A 20,401-nucleotide genomic window follows, 5' to 3' on the forward strand; every position below is an offset into this window, starting at 1 on the left:
GGGCTTCTGCAATATTTGTACAACATTACGTGGATTATGACGCTTTTTAAGCTATGTCACGTCACCGCATCCTTTGCTCCTGTTATAATTACTACGGCCACTTGAGGGCACTGCCTTATATTAAACACAAGCATGGGTCGTAATCAGTGTTGGGCAGTAACGCGTTATTAGTAACGCCGTTAGTTTTTAAATTCAGTAGCTCAGTTACCGTCACCAAACGCTGCGTTACTCCGTTATTTTTTGCCAGGTTTTAAAACGGCGCGCAGCATGCAGTATTCCTTCACAAACTGAAGTTCCTTTCACTAAAACATTTTAGCCCTAAACAAAAAAAGATAGTCAAGTCAGATAGAGGTATATGAACAATTCTTACCAGAGCATCTTAATGAAACACGTCTCTCACTTTCTCTGAAGTCACTGTTGACCTGCTGGCCTCACCACAGTGCTGTAACGTTACATCAAGCCGTAGCGCTTCTGTAGATTTTTAGTCCCAGTAACGCTATATCCAGTGATGTGATATCCGCTGTTATCCTGAGGAAGCTTTTGTTGTGGACAGACAATGTCTGCGGTGGGCGACAGACTCGACATCATCATGTAGCTCTTCAAATGTTCTCTTTAGCTCATTTTCCATATTTGTATCCAACTACCGTAGTTGTAAAACATTTAGCTGCCTGACAGCGAGTGACTCCACTGTAGAAGACATGTTGCATGTTTCCTATACCGTTCAATTGTTTTGTCAATTTGTAGTCTGACAGTTCCTTGGTTAAACTCCCTCCGCTGTCTCTTAGGCGATGTAGCTACGAGCCAATACAGTTAGGAAATGTTTTGGGCTGCAGGGCTGAGTTTCCCAAAACATGATCCTTCTTTTTAATTAAGTAACTAGTAACGGTAACTAGTTACTATTTTTCAGTAATTAGCACAACACTGGTCGTAATAAGCTGCTTGCATGGTCGACCTATGTGGTTGTTTTTTTCGATGAGAGTGGGCCGCACATTACGGTGGCCTAGAGGGTTTATATGGCATCACCTACGTTGGGTCACATGGGAAAACGCCGTAGAAGGGCTTAGGAAAATAACATTTTGATGCTAAAACAAATGTTTCAATTTGAATATATTAGGAATACTACTGGGATGCTACTGAGTGACATGAAAACCTCAAAGAAAAAAAAGTAATTGTACTTCGAATATTTCCATTTTATACAACTTTATACCTCTCAACTACATCTCAGAGGTAAATGTTGTACTTTTGAGTCTTCTTCCTCCAGTGGCGCCTGATCTGATAAAAATGCCGACAGAAGCATTGTCTGAATAAAATATTGGCCCATTTCTGACACTTAGTCAATGCAGCATCTGTCCAGATGAGCCTCTTGGCTAACACTGTACATGTTAAATTAACTAAATGGAGTGCAGCCATCAGACAGAGAAACTGACTATTCAAGGAAAAGTCTGACTTTAGTTTTTGCTAAATCACAAAGATAAAGATGTTGTTATTGATGGCTGACAGGGGGAGATTGGCTTTTTGTCCATTTAATCTTTGCGGTCAGCAAACAGTGGAGATCAGGCGCGCAGGGCTCAGGTCCAGCTGAGGTTCCTGTCTGCGTTGTCTTTAAATAGACAGATCCATCTTCAGTATGAACGTCTGTAGCTGTGAACGAGAGGCCGGATGTTACCGGAGTTAAAAAGGGCTTCACTCAGTAGATATTTTTTTATCTCGGAGGATAAATAAAGACTGGGGATGAATTATGCAGTGTTCATATTCATCACGGCTGGGTGAGTTCAGTCGGTGTGCAGGGGTTTCCTCTGAGCCTGCCTGCAGCCTGATGAAAGCCTCCATCCTGACCAAAGATGCTGTGACAGCGCAGAGAGAGACAGATGGGATCTCCTGCTCTCATCTCTTATTCTGCCGTCTCTCTGCGAGTGCTGCTCAATGTGCTGCGTTGGAGGAATAGATTTTTAAAAGATTAGAGGAGGAAGAGGAAGAGGAAGAGGAAGAGGGAGGTGATTGTTTATATCCTGAGGTAGATCTGTGCCATAATTAAGAGTCAAACCGCTCTTGTCTGCAGATCTTCCTCCTCTTCCTCAAGTCTTTAAAGTCAATAAATGACCGTTAGATAAATCCCCAGCCAGTCCTCAGATATAAAGTGTGTGGTGGTGTCTTTTTTTAGTGCCTTTGAAAAACAAAAAACACATGCAGATGTTTAAGGAATGGACCAAATGGTGTTTTTTAGTTAGCTGAGAGTTAGCATGTCATTATCCAAGCGCAATACTTTGTAGGTTTACAGGATATTGTAGAGAAAACCTGCTCAGGACCGACAGTCACTGTGTGGGAGCTGGTCCTGGATGCTTTCAGTGTTCAGGCTAATGTTAGCATTCAGAGTTCTGTACCATGAAGCAGCATTAGTGGCTTGGCGAGGTACGTTGAGTCTAAAGCCTGAGGTTTCTGTCCTACAAAGATGGCTCTCTCTTGCGATTGGGCTAGATCTCCATGATAACGTTTGCTGCAGACCTAACCTGGTCAGGACTATGGGTCTAAAGATCCATTGATCTGGATCGATACAGATGCAGCCACTTCAAATTTCCGTTTGGTCCATGGTAGAGTCCTGACCGATCCGTGACAGGTCCCTGTCGTCGCCTGGCTGGGCCCGTAGCTCTAATGAGATCCCCCGTGATGACGTAGAGCACAAGGGGCCGACTGGTAATGCACCTAAGTTTAATTTGTAGAAACCAGTTGCAATGGTGTGTCTGTCCACCAGGATAGATGATGATCAGCAATCCAATATCATCAATGCAAAGTGAAAACATCAGCCTATATGTCATCTTTAGGTCACGCCTTTATTTTGAAATTCTGTGATGGCGATAAAGTTACTTACTTAGGAATAAATCAGCAGTGTGGAAATATTTTCGATTATGGAGAAAATATGGCTCAACAGACAAAACACATGCCGTGTGTTACGACATATGCTTCTGTTTGTAGTCTATTTTTGGAGGAACAACCCTTCAGAGCAATGTACGGTTGTTTTTCAGGATACCGGGCTTTTTGTACAATTGGACATTTTTTGGACTATGGGCTGTCGTAATTTTGAGCCGTCTGAATGATGGCATGTCATCCCATATCCTGAAAGAGCTTTACTTTGCCAAACACCTCAGTTAGTTCTCATCCTGCAGGTCTTTCTTTTGGAAATGCAAACAAGTATGTACTGTAAGTAAAGCTAAGCACATTCGAGCTTACTTTAATACTTGACTTATGATGCTTAAATCATCTTCAAAATGTGAACAATGAAGCACAAATCTAACATTTGTGTTGCTTGTACAAGTTTTTCCGTATGTTGTGTTCACACCAGGTGCAAATAAAACAATTAGCGCAAGTTAATTACATGTGAAGTCAATGTTAAGATGCGATTAGACGTGAATTCACATCAGGTGGCGTGATGGACGCGATGTGAGTGACCAAATAAAGCGAGTAGCACGGTTTTGCGTCATACGCTTATTTGTGAGAGCTGAAAAATCTGAACTGCAGCGACCAATTCGCTCCTTGATAGCCAACCAGCATTGAGATCCTCCGGGGAGCTATGGCGCCGAGGACTCACTGGCGGAAGTTCATTCATCGATTTAGCCTTTTCATGCACATATGAAGCGAGTCAACACAAAATATTCTAGTGCTGAAACTTGCACAAGTAACGCGATGCATGGACACAACATTAGTCTATTATAATGCTGTAAATGACGAGCTTTAACTGTCCTCTCACTTGGACTAATAATCTCCTACGAGGTGAACGATGATGTTAATTTTTTGCAGAGGACCTGTTAGCTTCGGCCTCAGTCTTGGCATCTCAGAGTTGGGATGAATTTAATTTTAAGACCCAAATTTTAAAGCTTTCACTGTTTTTTCAGTCATGAACATAAATGGGCAGGAGAACTTGTTTCAACCAACATTTGGAGCAAACACTAATTAGCTAGCTAGGTACAGTTGATACATTTTGCCAGTGACAGTTTATATTTCAGTTAGCAAATCTGACAGTTGCATAAAAATGAGAAGTTGCGTCTGTCTAATTCTTCCTGAATTTAGCAACCTTCTGTTTCAAAAGTCTCTTTGAGTTATTTATAGTTATGCCACCTTTTATCTTTGTAAGATGTACACATGCCGTTTTAGAAGGCATAACGGCTCTACTCAATCGACTCGCTCTTTTTTGGTTTTCCACTGGTGAAAGTTGTGGATAGCACCTGGTGCTTTTTTCTGCCGTCACCATAATTGAGGTTCCAATCGAGCTGAGCCGATACCAGAAGGTGGAGTTAAAACACTGGCAACCACTCAGTGGTCAGAGAGAATCGTTACAGGTGCAACATGGGACATCCTTTGCAAACCCGCCATTTTGAAATAGCCAAGCTACCGTATATAGTGACTGCAATTTTTGACCCAAATGTTAGAAAATGGCAGCCACAAAATTATGTAACGAAGTGCAGACGTTCTTCTGTTTGGTTGCGTAAAAGTATCCAGTGAGTGTTGTGTCCAAAATGAAGTCACAGCAGTTTTACGTGGTGTTGCCATGGCGATTAGCTGAGAATTTTTGGTACCAAAAGTGAATTGAGCTCAACCATGCAGTGAAAATGAGGCATATGCGAACAATCGATTGTCTAGTTGCAAGTTTCCAAACCTTTGTCCTCCATCTTTATCTCCCCTCAGAATCGTCCTCCGGTGATCATGAGCTTCGTCTTTTCCCTTCTCGTCGCTCCAGTCATCTCCCTCCACCCCTTCACCGCCAGCACGACCTGAACTCGCAGCCTGATGTGGACAGCCTTCCAGAGACCCACCCCCACCACCTCCACCACCACCACCACCATCATCATCACCACCTCCACCATCAGCACCCTGCCAGGTTAGCCAAAGTGATGCCCGCCGCCCTGCTGGAGTCTCGGTTTCGTCATCAGCCTGGCGGCCAGCGAACCCTCGACCTTCTGGCACGACCACATCACGAGGTGCAGCCGGAGCACGCTGTGGTGTCCGCACGCCATCTGGTTACCGTGGTGAGTAATCTGCTCCCTGATTGGGTGAGAGGTGGGAGGGTTTTTTTTTTCCATGGTTGCAAAATGTGTTTGTATTCCATCTCCAATCAGGAAGTCAGGAGATGTCTTTTCTTGCTCAGATTTTGTGGACACACTTCATGTGTTCTGGTGATTTAATATGGACTTGTGGAACGCCTGAATGTATTATTAGTTTTGGTCTTTGTGAGGTCAGATTTGGAAGGTTGCAGGTCTGCATAAAGTCTGTTTCCACTGAATGATCCCTTCATTTAAACGTGTATTGGACGTGCAGTGTTGTGACAAATCTGTGGCAGGCAGACACACTGTGTGATGTGTTTAAAAGGATTAGGGAGGGTTGTAGAAATACAAGATTTACTTTGCTGCTGCATAAATATGTAAATACCTCACCAGTCTTTGAAAGGTACTTAAAGACGACATACACCGGTGCACGTCAGAGCACCTGCTCACACATCAGGATCCACCACTGTTATATTTCTCTTCAGGAGCACTCAAGAAAAGCACAAATTTTATTACATTTGCTCTCTGAATTTGCAAATCTTACCCCAACCAATCCAACAAAGGCACTGAGTACTACCCAGTCATAGGGAGAGAAGGGCGTGTCATGCCTTTGCTATTCCAAAATATGCAAATGAATTGGTGTTAAGCCACCAAACCGCAGTTATACGTTGCTTAAGAAACAGGCAAACCATCAGCCCTCTGCACATCCTGACTACTGTACTCTGACCACTTCCTCTGTGTATGATCAGTTCAGTTTGTGTCATCGATATGCTGGCGTGTGATGGACTCCATTGTTGTCATTATCAAGGAGACAGTCTGATGTCAGTGAGGGTGAACTGAAGGTGTACACATGTCTCTGATGCAGTTAAACACCATCAGCAGCTGCAGATGTTTACTGTGCTACTTTAAACCTGAGAGCCTCAGTTTGACAACGAGCGGCTGACGGCTGCAGATGAGACGTCGCTGGAAGCTGCTGCGAGCGTTTGATAAAAGAAGGTTCACCCTCTCCCTCGGTGAGGTCACAGGCGGCTGACAGTGAGGAGGTCAGAGGTCGGAGCAAACAGACAGTGAGCGGATGACGGATGAGGAGCTGCAGACTCGTCTGTAGCCATGGTGCCGGAGGAGAGATGCAGCACTCTCTGTTGCCATGGAAACACTAATCATGAGTGTGTGCGTGTGAGAGACCCACTTACCTACACAATGGGCGGTTGCATAACTCTTAGATAAACAGCAGCGACCTTCAGGGTGACATTGAGACGGAGACACAGACAGGTATGTGCTGGCTGATAATGAGAGAGACAGACGGTGAGACGGGGACAAAGTGAGACAGATGGAGAGAGACAGAGAGACAGACAGGTGTTCTGGATCCTTCTATGATTCTGAATCAGTTCACAAATGGCAAAAATTGATCTTTGTAATAATGTAATGTTGTGGAGTATGAATAATTTGTACCTCATCCAGGCGCGTCACGACACCAGACATTTAGTAGACACACTTCATCCATCCAAACACTGTCGCAGACCAAAAACCCATCTCACCTGATGGCAGCAGTGCTCCCAGCAGGACAGTGCATCATGCCACATCGCAAAAACTGCTCAGGAACGTCCTGAGGAACGTGACAAAGAGCTCAAGGCGTCGACCTGGCCTCAAAATCTCCCAGATTCCAGTCTGATCGAGCATTTGTGGGACAGACTGATTAATGGTTAACTATTGAGGACAGGAGTCGAGGGTGTGGCGCACAGGGCGCTGGTTTCCTTTAATTTAGTCAAAGAATCATTTTAAATCAAAAATTGAATCATGAGATGACCAAAGATTCTCACTGTCAGAGAGGAAAAGACCAGAAACAAACTGTGTCCCAGATACTGAACACTGTGTGTGTGTGTGTGTGTGTGTGTGTGTGTGTGTTTCAGCCACAGCTGTGTTTACCGTCTGTACTGTGTTCACACTGAAAATGATACACAGAAAAATGGTCCACAACAAAATGGCAGCATGCAGACATTACCATGACAGCAGCTTTGAATCGTTTGTCGATGGACATTTTGTCCCACAGTGCAACACTCGACAGGTCACAGCTGAAAAAAGGACGAAAAAGAAAATAAAAAATAAGAGACTCATAATTCCATTTCGGTGTTGACTACGTTTTCCTTAAATCAATTTCAGTGCTGAGTTTTACCCATATTTTCATATTATACTCTGGGACTTTTTAAAATTATTATTATCAAGAATTCTGGCAGCTATTTTCTTGATTGATTAATTTATCCTCTCAACACTACTGCAGACTGTTAGTCTTGTTTTTGGTTAATATCCAGAAATGATCACAGGGTCTTTCCTGCCTATCTAAGATAATGGTGGGTCGCCTGGGTGATTTTGGCCGCATGGGGGGCATCCAGATGTAGCGTCTTTTGCGAGCACAAATCCATTACTTTCAATGTAGATGCGCGTCACGTGTGCTCACAACCCAAAGCAACGCCATAGCCGCGCGCATTCAGTGCTGATTCTTTCGTCCGGCGCACAGCTCCACGGACCTGCTTCTCCCTCCGGTGTTGTGTCAGATCCTGGTTCCTCCTCGGGCTGTGTCTCCCCTACTGTTTCCCACGGAGCTCTGCCCTGTTTGAAAGGCGAAGGAAGCCGATATGTGGAAAGACGTCGCCTCTGAGATGTAGAATGTGTATTATAGAAGAGAAACACACATTAAGTGTAGAAAGTTTCTTTTTTCGAGACAATGAGTTTTTAAGGAGATGTAGTTTGTCTTGACATGTTTCGACTGTCACTTCAGTCTTCTTCAGAAGCGTCATCTGACGTGCGTCATGACGTGTCTTTATCAGCTGGTAGTATGCCGTAGGCGTGACCAGCCGCCCGGTGTTCTTTGGAGGAGAGAGTCCCAGGTGTACGACAGCATGAAAGCCCCCTCACCCCGGTTGATGGTGTCCCTGGCCCGCCTCCTGATCTCTATGGCCTCCTTGATCCAACATTTCCAATGGGTGGTGGGGGGGCGTGACCAGCCTGGCAATCCGATTTGCCAGGCTGGCCTCTAGGTTACTACCAGCTGATAAAGACACGTCATGACACACGTCAGGTGACGCTTCTGAAGAAGACTGAAGTGACAGTCGAAACATGTCAAGGTAAACTAGATCTCCTTAAAAACTCATTGTCTGGAAAACAGAAACTTTCTACACTGAATCTATTTTGAGTAGACAAAACGAACCTAATTACATTAGAGAAACACACATTTCAGGGCCGCTGACTTGTATCATCAGAACAGACATGTCCTGTGATTTTCAGCCTCCTTTCATATTTAATAGAGGGGGGACAATACCTGACAGTAATATTCTCAGCTGTCAGGATGTGCCTGCTGTAAAGGGTAAATATACAGTGGTGGAAAAAAGTTTTCGGACACCCTTAAAATTTTACACAATCTCAAATATTATCATGAAATATTTGTGTAAAAACTCTTTTTTGTGTTTCAAAAGGTGTGGCTGCATTAGACAGATACAAACAAATACAAATTATATTGTTTTGTTTATTGTTTACAAGAAAAACTAACAAAACTAAATTCTTGACAGTTTCAATATGTCAGTTCTCAACATTGTCGGTATCAAAGTCAACAAATAACAGAGAATGTGTTCAAAACTGAACAAAAAATAAATAAACCATCACATCATCAAATTAATATTTAGTAGTCCTGCCATTGGCACATAGTAGAGCTCTAATCCTGGCTGGCATCTTCCCCACGAGCCTTTCACACTGTTGAGGGGTAATCTTGTCCCATTCTTCTTGAATTACTGCTTTTAATTCTTCTAAATTCTTTGGTTTATGCTTTGAAACAGACCTTTTGATAATCCACCACAGATTTTCAATGGGGCTCATGTCCGGGGATTGAGCTGGCCACATGTGGGTTTGGAGAATGGTACAATACTTGGTAGAGTTCAATGTGCCATCACAGACAGTGAGATGACCAACACCAGCAGCACTCATGCATCCCCAAACCATGATACTGCCTCCACCATGCTTGACAGTAGGTACTGTACATGCTGGAGATAATGTCGCCTGGCCTTCTCCGTACCCTCACATTAGTAGGAGGAAGATAAAGCTGGAAACTGGACTCATCTGACCACAAAATCTTCTTCCAGTTCCTGGCTGTCCAGTTCTTGTGTGCCTGGGCCCAACGACGCCGGGCTAACCTCTGTCTCTCATTGATCAGGGGCTTCTTGATAGCCTTGTAGGACCTTAAGCCGTGATCTAAAAGTCAGCCACGTACAGTGCGGGTGGAACACTGGGCACCAGTTTGGTTTGACCACTGCTGCTGAAGCTCCTGTGATGTCATTCGGCGGTTTTGCCTGCACATGCGGATCAGGATGCGGTCATTTTTCTTGCTGAAGAAACCCTTGGACGCCCAGATCTCGCTTTGTCTTCCAAGCTGTTGGTTCGTCTGTATTTCTGCAGAGTGTATCCAACTGCTGAAGGACTGCATCTGCACTTCCTGGCTATCTGGCGGCAGCTGTACCCTTCCTGGCTGAGAATCTTTATCTTCAGGCGTGTTTCCTGCGTTAGGTTCCTTGTTTTAGCCATTTTTGTGTCTGAAGAACTTTCAAATGTGCTGGCTTTATGTAGACACGAAGCTTGGCAACAAAAATTGTGTCTTTTAATAAAAAGAACGACCTTCATCACTGGTACCAAAATGAGCCAATACTCAAAATTTTTTATGTATTTTTATAGAACCAATCAATTTTAAGTTTTTAATGGCTTTTTTTTAGGATTTATTTAGTATTTTGGCTGTGACTGTACTAAAAGAAATTGCACTTGAAGACCTAAGAGTGATTCTTAATGCAATATTTCACAAATGCATGGGGTGTCCGAAAACTTTTTTCCACCACTGTAATCATAGGAGGCTGAAAATCACAGGACATGTCTGTTCTGATTATACAAGTCAGCAGTGTAGAGCTCAAGCATGTGGGGGCCTCCTTTCATATTTAATGGGGGGGGGGGGGGGATATCAAAAAGTACAGCTGTCAAGATGCCCCCCCGCCACAGGCCTTTGCCACCTTGGTCTCGAAAAGACCATGTGATCAGCCTCATATTTCTATCCGTCTATTCGGGGGTCGGGTTGTGGTGGCAAAACAACTATTTCATGAACAGTCAGTCAGTGAGTGGCTAGAAGTCCTCCAGCTCTGCTATCTTTATAGTTCCCATAACACATGCACATCAACAGTCAAAATATGTGGCGCCTTGACATTCCTAAGACACAGCATCTCTTGAGACTAACAAGGACTCTTTGCAGCAGGTTGAGAAAGGGGATCCAGACGTTCCTTTCCTTAGTAATAATATCCAGCTCCTCCTGGGGGATCCCAAGGTGCTCTGAAGGCAGATGAGATATATAATCCTTCCAGTGTGTTCTGGGTCTGCCCCGGGGCCTCCTACCTGTTGGATGTGCCTAGAAAACCTCCAACAGGAGGTGCTGAGGAGGCGTCTGATCAGATGCCCGAACCATCTCAATTTTTGACGGACAATTTGGCCATTAATATTCCAGAATTCCAGCCATATAGAACAGCTACCGGACATATGTTTTAAACAGCCATATAACAGCTGACGTTTAAAGAGCAATAAACTAACTAAATACTGGTAACTTGAAAACAAGCTAAATGAAGACGCTGTCTGTTGTACAGTGGCTAATCACAGGTTTTGAGGCAGAGGCAAAAGAGGAAAAGATCTCGGTCCGCAGAGTGTCATCATAAATCACCGAGGTCGCTATCCACCGTCTGGCTCTCTGTGGTGGAGTAAAGTGCGTCTCTGGTCTAGTTGAAACACGTTGGTTTTTCCATGTTTTAATAAAGAATCTTTACAGTCAGAGTGCCTTGGATGCATGTTTGGACTTCCTGCCTAAACCATGGACTTCAACACTGAGTGAGGTGGACAGTTGTTTTCTATCTTTATGTATCTCTGGTGTGTTCTTCAAGGAGCCCTGCGGTGTGTTGAGGGTCTGACTGGAGAGCTTGATCTGTGATGCCGTCACCTCACTACACTGAAAACGCTTACTGTACGTTCACACCAGACGTTCCCAAAGAGGCAAAGTCTCTCGCGGACGCCCAAGAAGCACGACTGTCAAAAATATCTGTGGCAGCTTTGGTCGCTCTAGTCGCTCATCACGTCAATCATTGAACTTTCGATCGTGCTTGTCAATTTAAAGGAGCCGCAAAGAGACTACTGGCTTCAAAGCAGCGTAGTTGCTGCTTGCTGTCGTCCAGTCCAAAGTTATGTCATCCTATTCAAACCAAGCAAGGAAGACTTGCATGCTACGTCACAACATTAGCCTGTAGTTCTCTCCTCTATTACGAACATTACACACTTTAACACTCACCAGACCAACCAGCTACCTCTGCGACGCCGTCCCAAGCCTCGTTCTTTTTATTTTGGTCTCTGTAACCGAACAGCGACACATTATAAAGGACTGAGTGGGCGCCAACGCAAGTGATGAACTTCTCAATATCCATTGTCGGAACAAGTGTGCTGTAGGAACCAAAGTTACATGGCTCGTTCTCTGGGACCCGCTTCATCGAAGCACATCGGCATTCTGATTGGTTGCCCCCGAACCGCGTCAGAGCTCATTACCATGAAGTTAAACGAGTTTTTACTCCGCTCCGGAGCTGCTCTGGTTGCTTTGGTGTCCAAGACGCACGGCTGACGACCAGGTCGCCCAAGTGGCCGGGCTCTCATTGAAAATGAATGACTTCTGCCGTTTTGGAAGCTCTGGTTGCTGTTGGTGTGAACGTACAGTTAGAGGAAGACTGTGACCACTGGGTGTGGCGTATGCTCTGAAGGGGCAGGGACACACTCTGTGCAGCTGCTTTGGATCAATAGATCTGGTCTGGATAGAATCAGTTGTCTTGGCAGCAGATCTTAAAGGTCACACAATGTTTGGCTATTTAACATGCTAGTAATGAGTTTATTTATTTACTTGGCAGATTTCCCAACAGACATTTTGCCCATTGATATTTTCATCTGTCCGACACGTGATATCGGCAAAAAAACGGCACATGCCAGCTGATGTAAACTCAGCGTATAGAAATATTACATGCATTTCTATTTGTAAAACTTTATCTCTGTGTTCTGATGTCTCCTAGTGCACATCTCACATCATTTAATATTAGTATTTAACACTATATATTAATGACTTGTGTACTAAGGGCAGTATAATGGACTCAGTATGGATGAAGTGTTGTTAGTAAATGTGATCTGATTCAGTGTTCAGACTTTTATTTATTGCAGAAATATATTCTGATTATTAATTTAACCGAGGTCTCACCGCCAACACTCACACAGTCCTCTGCCAACACAGTCAGAGGTGTCGTCGCCACAGATGCATTGTGGGAGGGAGAGGCAATCTGGAGGAACCTACGGCGGAAACCAAAAGACAGACGTGAATGCTGGACGGGTTACCTGTCTGTCTGTCTGTCTGTTTGCAGACTGTTTCTCTGGTTCAGTCTCCACAGCCGTCAGGGTCCAGGGGTCCTCGCAGTGGGATATAGGTCACCCTGCACAGCGCCTGATGAATAAAACATTCACTCGCTGAGAGTGCGATGAAAGATTAATGTGAAATTTAAATTTGTACTTTAGTAAATAATGTATATGTATTCATCTGCAGGTTACCTGGTCATGTGATGACATTTCTGGACCACTACAGTGAAGGACCAGTTATGTAAAGAGCCTTTCAAAAGAACAAAAAATTAAAGACGTCTTTTTTTTTTTTTTATCTGAAGTATCCACTCAACAAACTTTTGTTAGATGCTTCTCAGGATTTTTAGCCATAGCTTCTGCCAGACTCCTGACTGCTGCTCCATGGCTGCAGTGTGCCCTTCCTTCCTTTTATTTTGAAATATAAAGAACAGAAAAAAACAACAAAAACTAAATGAATCTATTATAAAATAACTGATCTGATCAGCATTGTGTGAACTTGTTTTGCAGCAGGGCCTGAATGTAACAGACATTTATATGTAAAAGTTCCTCAATGTGCTTTTAATGCTTGTTGCATAAAACTAAACTACCTCTGTGCAAAGGCCTCCCGTAGACTGTAGACCAGTGATGCCCAAACTGCAGGTTGAGACCCTCCAGGACATCCCAAGATAAATCTGATGGATCTCAAGAGAATTAAAGGACGAGAACAAAAGACAAAATAATGTGAAAATACCTGGGGGCAAACTGATTCTCACATCAAATGGGTTTAAAAAAAAAAGTGAGACAAATGCAACCATTTTTATCTTTCAATGATTTGATTTGATACGTGACGCCTGTCTGCAAACTGTATGATGGTCCTGTCATTGTGAGGTGAAGGGTAAAAATGTGAAGTGATCTTGCTCGATTAACCATTATTGTGTAAAGGGCCACATATGGTATATTTTGAAAGTCAAGCTGAGGGCCAGTTAAAATTGGCCCCCGGGCCGAACTTTGGACATGCCTGTATTACACCAAAGCATGTGACTCATTGTTTCACGGGTCACAAGTGCAAAACATGTTGGGAACAATGGCAGAAGATACTGTACTTATAACACCGCACCAATCCAAAGGACTCCCTAGCAACCACCAGACTCACCATAGAAACCAACTAGCACCATTTACGTGACATTATAGATGAATCACTGTTTATTTACAGTAACGTCTGGGTAGAAAATCCTCGTGTCACGTACATAAAATGCCTCAGTTACTTAGGCTTTTCTTGCAGCGCTGGCCATGCTGGAAATAGGGCAGTGGGCTGAAGCAGAGCGGCGCGGCACGACGGCCGGTGCCAGTGTGGGTTTGTTCATAGAATATAATGGAGGTGGGCGTTTTGATGCGCGGCATATGGCGGCAGTGTGTGTTGCACTTAAGTTTTTATCCGCCTAAACAAAGACCCTCCGAAAAAATAAATATCAGTTTAAATGTACATTATATTTATATATTTATTTTCACTGCTTTACTTATATATATCGTTATATCGTACACTTACACTAATATGGATATTTCTAGGTGGCTAAAATACGTTTTGCTGCAGCTGCCGTCTGCAGTACATTCCTTTGCTTCCATGTCAGTAGATTTGGTGTATCAAAGGTGATGGTGAAGCGGCACAGTACGTAAAATAAGCACAGGAGGAATGTCGGATAAGTTGTTTAGTTGTTGTCTTTAAATGTTAAAAATTACTGTCGTTAGCATGACGTCACTGTGATTCGGTTTTTATAGTAACCTACAGCACAGCAACCACGTGGCAACTGCTTAGTAACGCCTTAGCAACCATCCATCAGTGTCCAGACAAGGTAGATTGATTGAACGAGCAGGACTTTGAGGAGGCATGGCTCAAAAATTAATTCATTGTTCCTAAAATGATCTTTATTATTTATCATATTTTTTTGATGTAGCACAAAGTCACAGGACAGGAAATAAAATGTAAACAAAGGTATTTATTTTGTGAGTATTTTAAAACTGTGGATTAGCTGATGAGCAGGAGCTGTCAGTTGTAATCACACTGTAACTTGACATTTGTGGCCGACTGTCCTCTGCTTTTATCAATGAGAAACCGCTGTGAGGCTCAGTGCTGCATTACGTAACGCTGCTCTGTGTTAATTGACTTCCTGTGTGCATGGTCACATGACCTGTCCCTGCAGGCTGCTGCCACACCATCACGTCACCAGGAGGGAAAGAAAAAGCAGTTAAATGACAGAATCAGATCTCAAAGCACTTTAATTAATATATGTTAAACATTTATCTGTGTCTGTTTTTTATATATTTATTTTTTGGTTTATTAAAGTTAAAGGTAACACCTGCTCACTGACTTACAGTTCTGACCTTATGAAGATCCAAGTAGATTAAAACATTTAACTTTTTTGACATAATTATGCAGGTGCTTCCTTTTCATCAGTGACGCTCTGACAGCGTTTCACCTACATGATGTGTGTGTGAGTATGATAAAATAAAATCCTCACTTGTAAGACGCTGCAACCAGAGTATTGGCTTACAGAAAGATTGAAATTATTGATTGGTTATTGAAATAGTTCAGTCGACTAATTGACCTATGGCTAAGCCACGCCCCCCTCCACTCACCTGGACAAACCATCAACATTCAGTGCCCGGCGCTATGGCAGGTGTCACAGTACACGGCATTTCACAGGAGGCAACTGATGATTTTTGGGGACATAACGATCAGATGTCATTGAGAAGTAACCAAAAGGGCCTAAACTACGCATTGGAGGGATATATTCATCATTTTATTGTTGAGAAGGTCGATGAAAAGCTTAAATTACAAGCCAAAATTTACAGGTCACAGTGTACGCTTGTGAACCGCATCTGGTTGCCGTCACCATCAAAGACAACAAGTTAAAGTGCCACTGAAGTTAAGGTTTTTGGCTCAGAATATGAGAAAAGGATAACGGCCTTTTTACCATCTTTACCAAGAGTGTCTCTCCGTTAGTTTGGTGCTACAGTATTTACACTGAATCATTCAGCATAACGTTTGCCAACCTTTGTTATCTCTGCCATTACAGATAAGTTAATGAAGCTAAGCTCCAGAAGTTAACGTTAGCTTAACTAGAGCCCTTTGGACAACAGCTAACAATGATGTACCATCACCAAAGTACAAAACTAGAACAAAATAGGCTAATGAACTCCCAGCAAACAAGGTGACATGATGAACAACGCAGCTAGGAGCTAACGTTAGGCTAACTTTAGCTAACGTTAGCTAGAGATGTTAAAGATAACTTTATATTTCTTTCCAGCAAAGTGACAATATGTTGCCTCAAACACAATGTTGACTTACCTTAGAACAGATGTAGACATCATTGTTAATCTTATTCACGTTGAGTTGATGTTGTGGTCTAACGTTACCACACAACTTTATCCAAAGGAGACACTTTTCTCGCTTGAGATGTGGTTTAAAGTGTAAAAATACACCTGGTCGCCCAGCCTCTCAGGATACCTTGTGTCAGAGTTGCATGTACCCCATGCACACCGTTTGACCATTTTTAAACTTCAAATCTCAGAAAAAGCTCATAAAACCCAACAAACTGACTTTCTGTAATGCATTTCAATGGACGTCCAGGCAGAGAATGTCCCAGTGTATGGGAATGGCTATACGCACTGTGATTGGCTCATTGCGTTGAGGGCGGGACTTAGCCATAGGTCAGTTGTTGCAGCTCTAACTTGTATTTCTTTGGACTGTTAGACAAAAACAGGTGGTTTAAAGACGAAACCTTTGAGCTTCAGAAGACTGGTACAGCCTTTTTTAAAAACCATTACCTTACATTTTATTAGACCAAATTATCATATGATTAATCTAGAAATAATAAGCAGATAGCCTGATTTCATGTTTATTAGGGATGCACCAATACTGTTGAGTTTTCACCTTATTGACGATGACATAAGAAGACATGAGATCACATTCACTGACAGCAGAGGCTGATTTCATTTTCTCATGAATCATTATCAGTTGCAGCCGTGTCACTAACTGGATTATTTTTCTGTTTTTACAAAATGTACTCCAAGCACACATCCTATCTTCTGATCTGTAATAACTCGTTATCAGTCGTTGTATATTCCCTTCTAATCTAACAGAATCAAATGTGTTTGTGTGGAAGCTGAGAGGCAGAGAGGTTGTGTAAGTCCCAGATGGTACCCAGTCACCTCCCATCTCTGCATCACACCACATGCCTGCAAGACACTGCAGCGTGTGTGTGTGTGTGTGTGTGTGTGTGTGTGTGTGGCCTTTGCTCTCCTGTCAGGTTCTCACAGCACGTGCAAGCTGGTTGTCACACACACTATAGTCAAATGTGTGTGTGTGTGTTAGATTGAAGTTATTTGTTGGAGCATGAAAAACTAATGGTGGAGCTGAGAGCTGCTGAGTGACTCTGAACTGTGCTTTCATTTTTTAATTTCAGTTGATGAGAGAAGGTGCCACTACGTCAGTCTCTGAGTTCACACGCATAAAATATTCCGGTTTTGGCCCTCGTTCCCAAAAAGACAATTTTCCTACTGAGCTGTTTAAATATTTTATTAATGCTCCTGTTGACCTGCAGCTGTGTAAACTCTGATTAACGTGCTCTGACGTGTTGTTCATCGTGTCAAAATGTGGAACAGTGGAACGGCTGGTTTCCTTACCAGTGGCTGACTCGTTGGTTAGTGTGAGCACAACCTCCGTCTCTCATTCCTTTAACCACCTCCTGAACAGGTCGGCGTTGTGATATTTGTGTATCCAAAAACCTGTTGATGTTCAAGTCTAGTAGGTGTTTTTTCTCCTGATGATTGGAAATGTGGGCTTTTGCTGAGATGCTTTACTGCTGCATCAATTTCAGTCTTTTTTTATTTCAAACCGTCCATCACGAGTCTCTCAGGCTGCTGTCAGCCCTAGAGTGGTCTCCTTTGGTCTGAATCAGGGACTCATGTTGTTCCAAAGTTGTATAATTGCCTAGAGTTGGTTGGTGTTCTCACAGCAGCATTTACAAGCAGACCAGATCAAATGCCTTGTGTGAGAAAGCTGCTCTTGATTGGTCAGAATTTCCATGTGGGAAAAATCCAGGAAGTAAAGCAAACGTTGAAGAAGAGTACACTTGCAAGATAAATGTGACACTTTCTAATGTCACAATGGAGGGACAACTACGCAGGTTGATTTTAGCGCTGCTCATCGTGGACTATATTGCTGTCATTGTTCATTTTAGTCAAAGCATACAGTTTGAAAACGAGGCAAACGCGGCTCCAACTAGAAAACAATGTTTTGATGCATTGGATGTGCTGAATGTGCATATTAAGGCAGTACAGGAGGAGGTGCACATTAATAATCCTCCAGGACTGTAACATGCTCATGTTTAACCCAAACAATGTGTCATGTGACTGCAGTTGCTTCACATCCAGGTCACAACACCTTCTCACCACAAACCAACCGCACCAGAGTTCCTTTGGAACCGGACTGAGACCACCTCTTCAAGAAGGTCTCAGTCCGGTTGCTTTGGTGTGTTCACACCTGCCCAAACGAACCGCACTGAGGGGGCAAACGAACTTGAGTTTGATTGAACCGAACCAAACAGGGCAGGTGTGAAAGCAGCCTGACAGCGTTGTATGAGTGCAATGCTAGATCTGTGGAGTTCTCTTTTTAGCATTGTCCGTCCATGTCCAAATCCTTGTCTGTCCCATCATTGTGAACACAATATCTCAAGAACGCCTTGAGTGAATTTCTTCAAATGTGGCACAAACGTACACTTGAATTCAACAATGAACTGATTGGATTTTTTTTTTTTTTTTAAATCAAAGGTCAAGGTCAGTGTGACCTCACATCTGTCTTGTTCTCCTGAATGCAATATCTCAAGAATACCTTGAGGGATTTTTTTTTTTTAATTTGGCACAAACGTCCACTTGGACTCAATAATGAACTGATTACAATTTTGTGGTCAAAGGTCAGTGTGACCTTACAAAACATGTTTTGTCCATAACTCAAGAATTCATACGTTAATTCAGACAACTCTTAACACAAATGTCTAACAGGATGAAATGATGAAGGTCCAAAGGTCAAAGGTCAGCTTGACTGTGACATCATCATGTTTTAACGTCATATCTCAGGAACAGAAGGGGAGACATTTGGTCAGATACTGAATTGGTGACTCTAATCTTGAAACTGTGCTGATTGTATAGATCTTCTGTGTGTGAAGCATCCATGTTTTCACTGACATGGATGGAGACTGTCAGAGACACTGGACTGGTGGGCGGAGTCATACAACCACAGGGTGGACTGGTGGGCAGAGTCATACAACCACAGGATGGTGATTATTTTTCATATCTGAGGTGACTGTTGCTGCGTTACCTGCAGATCTGTGTATTTGTGCCAGTGAAAGCTACAAAGCAAATGTTTAAACATGCAGCATGAAAGCAGCAGCAGGCGGGTTTGCTGTGCTCAAGTTCAAATCTCAGCCTACACACTACCCAAACTGCGTGTGTGTGTGTGTGTGTGTGTGTGTGTGTGAGAGAAACTATTAAATTATTCATGTCAGCGGTGTGTGTTACGTCTGCTAGTGGAGGGAACTTTGACGCCACTTCAAACCCACAGAGAGAATCGTGATTCATCCAGGAGGCTGTGATACCACTGCAGCTTCATCTGTTTCCTGTATAAACACACATTTTAACGTTTTATTTTTTCAACATATTAGTGTATTTGCAAAAAGAATTTTAGTTTTAGAGCAACCAGCAACTCCTGTAAAAAGCCTCTGGTTGTTGTAACCAAGTAATTTACCATATTTGTGTTGCGATGAAGCTGTGATGATGACGGTGATGTTACTGCAGTATAAATTAGTAAAATATTCCACACTCACTTATTAAATAAAGGGAATATTTCATGTCGGATTAGAGATTATTGAGCCTGCTCCGCTCTGAACTGGAGCCATTCTTTCTCAAAGGAACCAACACAAGCGTGAATAATCTAACCTCACGTCAACCCACTCATTCAGCTGTGTGTTTGCATGTGTGTGTGTGCGAGAGTGATCTCATTGAGCTGGATGTTGCACGTGGCGCTCACGTTTTTCCCGTCAGCGCTCTGAAGAGAGGCTGCACAGCTAACACGCTGCAAGAAATGACTCGCTTGCAGTAATCTCATTGCTCTGGCTGATTCAATAAAATGTCTCATAGAAACATATATAAATATCTTTACGTGTGTCAGCCAGTCGCTCTGCCTCATGACTCTGGATTATGCTCCGCTCTCTGAAGCAAACTCTGATTTTTGAGTAATTTACAGATGGTAAGGACTTAGACCTGCCCAGTGAAATGTACAGTAGTGATAGTTTGGTCGTGTTTAATCAGAAATGCTAAAAGCTGATCAATAAAGAAACTGACCAAAAGAACTCTATGAAGTTAAAATGGCGGCACACTGATGCAGTGGGTAGCACTGTCGCCTCACAGTAAGAGGGTTCCTGGTTCGAACCCAGGGTGGAGGAGCCCTTCTGTGTGGAGTTTGCATGTTCTCCCTGTGTCAGTGTGGGTTTCCTCCAGGTGCTCCAGCTTCCTCCCACAGTCCAAAGACATGCAGGTTAACTGGTGACTCTAAATTGTCCGTAGGTGTGAATGTGAGTGTGAATGGTTGTCTGTCTCTGTAGCCCCTTTTTAGACAGGAGTTGTGCCAATTTGCAGGAAAGCCCAATCAGTCTTCTTTCAGCATTGGCAGTATAAAAACAAAATCAGGGAGTGTAGCAAAATGCCGCCTACCTACTTTTGTTTATACAGAATGTGCCTTTTTCGGGGCAATGGGGGGCGTGAGCAAGTAACAAAACGTGTAGCTCAGCGTGTGACGTAAACAGTGACGTGGGAGGGAAGTTGCGGCTGGTCAGTCCTTCGGTGATTCTCTCGTAAGTCGGCCCGTCCTTCACCGTCCCCGT

The 20,401-nt window shown here is 43.2% G+C and overlaps 1 protein-coding gene across 2 annotated transcripts in view; it reads left to right on the plus strand.

The window, feature by feature from the left end:
- The window catches only part of ptprr (protein tyrosine phosphatase receptor type R), a 58,497-nt gene that overhangs the window by 6,701 nt on the left and 31,395 nt on the right, over positions 1-20,401 (plus strand). For both annotated transcript variants that reach the window (XM_049566374.1, XM_049566375.1), the window contains exon 2: positions 4,678-5,018. In XM_049566374.1, coding sequence (XP_049422331.1) covers positions 4,678-5,018 — 341 coding nt within the window. The remainder of the gene's footprint in view (positions 1-4,677; positions 5,019-20,401) is intronic.

This window comes from Epinephelus fuscoguttatus, linkage group LG22 (genome assembly GCF_011397635.1).
Source record: "Epinephelus fuscoguttatus linkage group LG22, E.fuscoguttatus.final_Chr_v1".
NCBI classification, from domain to species: Eukaryota; Metazoa; Chordata; class Actinopteri; order Perciformes; family Serranidae; genus Epinephelus; species Epinephelus fuscoguttatus.